We start from the raw sequence: 6,290 nt of genomic DNA, 5'->3' as shown, positions 1-6,290 counted from the left end.
CCGTATAGTACAAGAAGCAAAATCACCGAAGACAAAGCTTCCGGTAAAAAATATTGGGGTTTGAGCAGATTTTACGCCCAATTCCTACTCTCATTAAAACCACATACTGTTTCTGACCTTCTAAAACACAAACTGTGACATACCGGTGCAAAAGATTTTTGCTGACTTAATTTGTCATTTGGAAGCACACAACAATATTCCACAAGGTAGCTGCGAAATTCTGACTTTGCTAATCTCGACAGGTCTTCAAGAAGTGGCAAGACAGTTTCACCCCATCGCACTGACCTCATGACCTGCACAACGTACTTTAGAATAATACGCAGCAGAGGTCTAGTTCACTGTACCGGAGGCCATCTGTATGGGCTCACTTGCTGCAAACGCTATCAAGCCATGAGACATCGTAAATACGGGTGTTTGGTTACACGTCTGATTACCCGCGCTCCCGCACCCGTTGCCCGCGCCGGCTTTGAAATGGCGCGCATGAACGCAGCGGCAGTGGACTGGGGTGCTTGCTACTGCAAAGCACGCGCGTGCTTTTTATACTCGTGAATTTCCATATGTGTCCGTGAATTCCTGCGAGAAAGCTACATCCCAGTCGACAATGCGAGGCGATGTGTTCAGCCTGCCCGTTCTGGCCTCACGGACATTCCTTCTACTTGGGTAAGAAGTTATCATGACGGTTTCAATGCAAGGACCCGCGACTGCTTACGCGCGCCAGTGTCAAATCTGCACTCTTAAAAAAAGTTTCAAAAAGTCACTCCCAGTCGCTGGGGGCACTGGGCTGATGCATTGTTGTATACCACGAAGGTGAGGGCGTTTGTGATGCACTGTGACTGCATTTGGACCCCAGCAATCACCAAGCTGTGTGTCTTACCACTGTACGTTGTAACGGAGAAACGTCGGTGATCGTTTCAGTGGTTCCCGCTCTTTTTGCATGAATGATGAAACCCCCCGTTTACTATAAGTTATTGAATAATATATGGTTAACTATCCTATTGCTAGCTTGTAGCAACTCGATTTGGGATGTTTTTCGAAACAAAGCCTTGGTCATTTGCCCAAGCTCTTCCGTGTATGGTATGTTTCTAGCCTATTTCGTGGGCTGATCCCGGTGGTGGCGTAGTGTATATATATATATATATATATATATATATATATATATATATATATATATATATATATATATATATATATATATATTTCTTATACTGTCAATCCCTCATGGGATTATAACAGGAAGGGCGAGTACATATAGCAGTATTTGCGAACAAAGAATATAAATACATTATATAATCACGAGTGTGTTATTGCAATAGTTTTGGCTTCGCTAAACAAAAGAATTAAGTTCTTCATCACAAACCCAATATTTTGGTATAATATACTATAACGAAGAAGAATCTGAGAACTGAAGAAACCAAATAAGAAAGAAAAAACACCTGAAAACGCATGTGATATAAAACACCTAATGAACATGACAAACAGGATGCAGTCATGCGTACAATGCATCATACAAAAAGAACACTCATATATTAAAGGGTTAGGCTATGAAGATTGGTAACAAACCGGAGTAAGTAAATCAGAGCTGTAAGGCGAGGAGATATTTTTCCACTGAATTAGCAAATGTATCTAATGAGGAGCTGTTACTATTGGATTCACTCAGTTTATTCCACTCTCTAATCGCTAAAGGAAAGAATGAATTCTTAAAGCAATCGGTATGAAAAGAATACTCATTGAGTGTTTGTGTGTGTTTATGTCGCGTTGGCCATGTTTCATTTCTGGAGATGTATCTAGAGGTGCCAATATTAAGCTTGTTGTGTAGGAGCTGGTACATAACTTTAGAACGGGCTAGCACAGCTCGGTTTATATATATATATATATATATATATATATAATCACGGTGAATATAGTGGTCCATACACAATACACATACCCAGTACATATATATAAAATTGTCCGATGACTGGATTCGAACAGCTGACCTCTAGCTTATAGCTTACTGCAGAAGCCCGATTACTGTAATCATTACGCCACGGGCGCATTTTCCCCCAACAACGGGGCGTGCTTCATCATCAGATCATAGTTTTGGCATGCAAAGCCTCAGAAATTATTTAAAATTAGTTAACACATCTTTATACATCAATACGTGGGCCGATCCCGTGCACTAAAAAAATTTAAGCACTCCGTCGCTCATGCACCCCTCAGTCTATGCAAAAACACCCGTGTACAGTGCACTGGGGGCGCGTTAGAGAACCAAACGTGGTCGAAATTGAACCAGGGTCCCGCCCCCCTATGACGTGCCTCATAATCAAATCTTGGTTTTGGCTCGTAATACCCCAGAATTTAATTTTTTTAACTTCACAATTTATTTAATTTTAATTTAGAATCACGTCGTGTAGAAATGTAATACGCGGTGCTACGACGCTACGGCTCACGTTGATCAAGTCCCTATGTCGACCTAACACATTTGCCTTTAAACGTGCTCTGCTACAGCACACTGTAGTTCTGCGTAGCAACAGCAAAACGGGGTCGACTTCCTATGAATGTGGGCACCAGGCGATGCGCCAAGTGAGCACACGGAGGTGAGCACACGCACCGCAGGAGCAGACGTAATTTGGCAGACGGTACAGTCAAGCAGAAGTAGCGATTCGCGCTATGCTAAAACACTTTATAAGAATCAACTAACGCATCTATTTTTTCTGGAGATTCAATTCGCTTTGTTTCTTTTCGCGGATCAAGCTGACATACGGTTGGCTAGTAATATCGTATGCTACAGAGGCTGTTGCTCCGCGCCGCCTAGTAGGTCTAGTCGTCAGGAAGAACAGAACGCCTATAGACGTGCCACCTGAGTACTAAATGTCGAAATACATGTCGCTGCAGCTCGCGCGAGGTGCGCTCCGACCGCCCTCCGCACCCAATGTCCCCGATAGGTACACCATCATTCTGAAAATCGAGGCGATCGTCCTCTCGGTGATCAGGCAGATCGCGAACGACGAACCACCGTGCTTTGTGTACGATCGCCGACAGGACTGGGATAGCGTCGTCTACTGCCACCGCAGAGGACTCGTTCGCAAAGACAATTCCGCGAAGACGGTTACTTCTTTCGGCTCGGCGACGTCTATTCGAAAGTTCGCGCTCATGCTCAAGGTCCTCTCCAAGATTCACTACCTGCTGCTGACAAACACCAAGAGCACCAAGCGCCAGATTTTCTACGAGGACGTGGCCCTGTTCGGCTCTCAGACGATCGTGGACGCCATTGTGGAGGATATCGCCTGTATGCTACAGGTATGTGTGTGTCGTTTAATAAATGGCTTAAGTCCACACCAAGATGTCTGTTCACAACTGAAAGAAGATACATTTTTACGTTGAGGTCATGCTAATGTGGTTCGCTCTGCTGCAGACCTGGCTTCGAAAAATAATGCAGCGTATTTAATTAGTTTCTCTGGGTGACGGCTGTAATGTCCATTCAACAGTTTCGGTCCACCGACCGAGACGGTTGTATGTATACGTATATATTGAGTGAGTGAGTGAGTGAGTGAGTGAGTGAGTGAGTGAGTGAGTGAGTGAGTGAGTGAGTGAGTGAGTGAGTGAGTGAGTGAGTGAGTGAGTGAGTGAGTGAGTGAGTGAGTGAGTGAGTGAGTGAGTGAGTGAGTGAGTGAGTGAGAGTGTGCGTGGGTGACTAGTTCCGGCATCTATGGTGCCAAATAAAAATAAGTCAAATATCTGAGCTTTGTGGTAAATCTCGTGTAAGGTCGCCCACATGTTTTTAAATCTGCCCAATAATTTCTTTGGCGAAACGTTTACCTGATCACAAGGTATACTCAACATACCCGTGTGTGCCTGTACAGGTCCCGCGCCGTTGCCTCAACATCCTGGCCACTTCAAAAGGTGTCTTCGCCGGCGACATCCGGTTCCGCGACGCCAGCGGGAACCTCGTGGACGGCTCAGTCGCGGTCACGCTCATGCCGACCGATGTGAGCGGCATCAGCGAGCTTGCTTCCTCCGCCTCCTGCATACTGGTCGTCGAGAAGGACGCCAGCTTCCAGAAGATCCTTGACGACGGCTTCCTCAACGCTTCGTCCTCATCGGGTCGCTGCGTGCTCGTCACGGGCAAGGGGTTCCCGGACGTCAACACGCGGGAGTTCGTGCGGCGCCTGCACGTCGAGCTACAGCTGCCCGTCTACGCCCTGGTGGACGCCGACCCGTACGGCATCGAGATCCTGTGCGTCTACGCCTACGGCTCGCTGGCGATGGCGAGCGAGACGGACTCGCTGGCGGTGCCCGGGATACGCTGGCTGGGCGTCCACCCTTCGGACATTGAGAAGTTCCGGCTCAGAGACTGCCCTCCGCTGAGCCACGGCGACAAGTCCAAGTTGCGGGACCTGCTGTCCCGGCCGTACGTGGACGCCAACCGCGAGTGGAAGAAGCAGCTGCTGCTGCTGGACTCGATGCAGCGCAAGGCCGAGATTCAGAGCCTGTGCGGCATTGGACAGCACTTCTTGACCGAGTCGTACATACCGGCCAAGATCAGACTCGGAGGCTGGATATGACTTGTCGGGGCGCCAGTACATATAGCCTTCTACGCTTAGGCGAACAAAGTTCTTCACTGAGCGTTCGTTGTGGTTTCTAATTCATCTGTCTTTCTTTTCGAGCTGGGCTCAGTAAAGCACTTTACGCAAACTTGATGACGCGTTTGTTTCATTGCGTCACGAGTTCCGTTGTGTGTGTTTTCCATGTCTGTCTTCCGTCTCCTCGCGCTGCTAATTTACCTTCAACATGAACCAACTCGTCCAGATATACGGGCCTTCCCTAATATACCAGATGTCTCACTTTATTGTTGACTGAATTTCCGAAGATTGCTTATGGTAGATAGTGCAATACACCTTGCAATGAATTACTCAACGAGGCAGGCTGAAATGCTTAATTTACTCATTAGCAGGTTCTCGAATCACCTTCATGACATTACTATAACTGTATTTACTGTAGCGCACATATTGCAATTTACAAATTGAAACGTGTGAGTTCAAAAGTCATGTCAGCCCTGTAAAGTCTGGCTCTTAGATTAATATCGAGCTCAGGGAGTAAAATCTGCCTCAGGAAATTTTTTATTATTATGAATAACAAAGAAAGCATCCGATATATAGACCGTTGACACAGGCCCGTGACACAGTTGATTCAGTTCAATTAAATGAACTTAATTACGAGATAACTTTGGCCTCCTACTTAACCCAATATCTCATATGACAACTGTCTTTCGATATTCGCCGACTCTGAGAAGAGCGACAATTTGGGAAAGCTGCAAGCTTCTTACGCACAACATACACTCTCTGAGGCGTCGAGAGGTAAGCGGAAATATTGAGTGCCGTTCGTCAACTCGAGATCTGCACTTTTGCAGCAAATAGAGGGAACAGCTTCACAAATCTGGAACAATAGAACAAAGATATATTCCTCCTTACCGGCTAACAAATGCCCGTGTAGATAACGCCCCTGTTTCACATATGCCTCTCGAGACTCCTTGCCTGTATACGCATGGTGTGTCGCCATCAAAGACGTCATTCGACACGTATCTTTTCCCGCCATTTAGTTTCCGGTATCTGTGACATCCCTGGCTTGAGCCATCGCAGAGCGTGTGTATACGACTGTCGTGTGCAGTGTCCTGTCGTCTATAAGAGACGCACAGGCACATGCGCACAGGTGTGTGCGAATATTAAAAAAATTGAATACTACTCGAATTGTCTTTGCTATTCGATTCGTATTAGTTTCTATAACCCACTATCCGAAGTTGTCGCATATTCGTTTCTCTTAGAATGTAAGAGATAGCAACGCTTAGTCTACAGGAATAAAGACAGATGCAAGTGGTGGCTATCCCTATAATGATTCTGCAACATGATAACCGCGGTTGCTACGGAGATGTGGGACAGTTTCTGAGAGAACGCATGGACTGCAGCTAGCTACTACTCGGCAATTCCCAATACAGTAAAACATCGTCATAACAAAAGTTTTGCCTTGGGGAGGCAAACTTAATTCGATATGTCCATTACTTCTTTATATCCTTTATCGCATATGTACTGCAGTATCAGTCTTTATGAGGATTTGAAGGGGAATTTCGCTTCTTTAAGCACATTACTTAATTATTTTTCGTTATAACGGTGTTTCACTGTATAGATAAATAAGTAAGCCTCGCTTTTAGGCATGCAGCCAACGATCTTATTTTCTCGACTTAGGCTAACAACTTATTATTTGGACAATCTCAGCATGTTTGCATCCCTTTAAAAGGATGTGCGATCCTATAGTAT

The 6,290-nt window shown here is 45.7% G+C and overlaps 1 protein-coding gene across 1 annotated transcript; it reads left to right on the top strand.

The window, feature by feature from the left end:
• Positions 1-2,159: 2,159 nt before the first annotated feature.
• Positions 2,160-4,677, top strand: mei-W68 (meiotic W68). The gene is made up of 2 exons (XM_075684682.1): positions 2,160-3,279; positions 3,843-4,677. The coding sequence occupies exons 1-2, from the start codon at positions 2,851-2,853 to the stop codon at positions 4,542-4,544; spliced, it is 1,131 nt and encodes a 376-aa protein (XP_075540797.1). The 5' UTR covers positions 2,160-2,850; the 3' UTR covers positions 4,545-4,677.
• The last annotated feature ends 1,613 nt before the right edge of the window (positions 4,678-6,290 follow it).

This window comes from Dermacentor variabilis, chromosome 3 (genome assembly GCF_050947875.1).
Source record: "Dermacentor variabilis isolate Ectoservices chromosome 3, ASM5094787v1, whole genome shotgun sequence".
Classification (NCBI taxonomy): domain Eukaryota; kingdom Metazoa; phylum Arthropoda; class Arachnida; order Ixodida; family Ixodidae; genus Dermacentor; species Dermacentor variabilis.
Note: the sequence above shows the minus strand (reverse complement) of the source record. Positions and strands in the feature narration are given on the sequence as shown.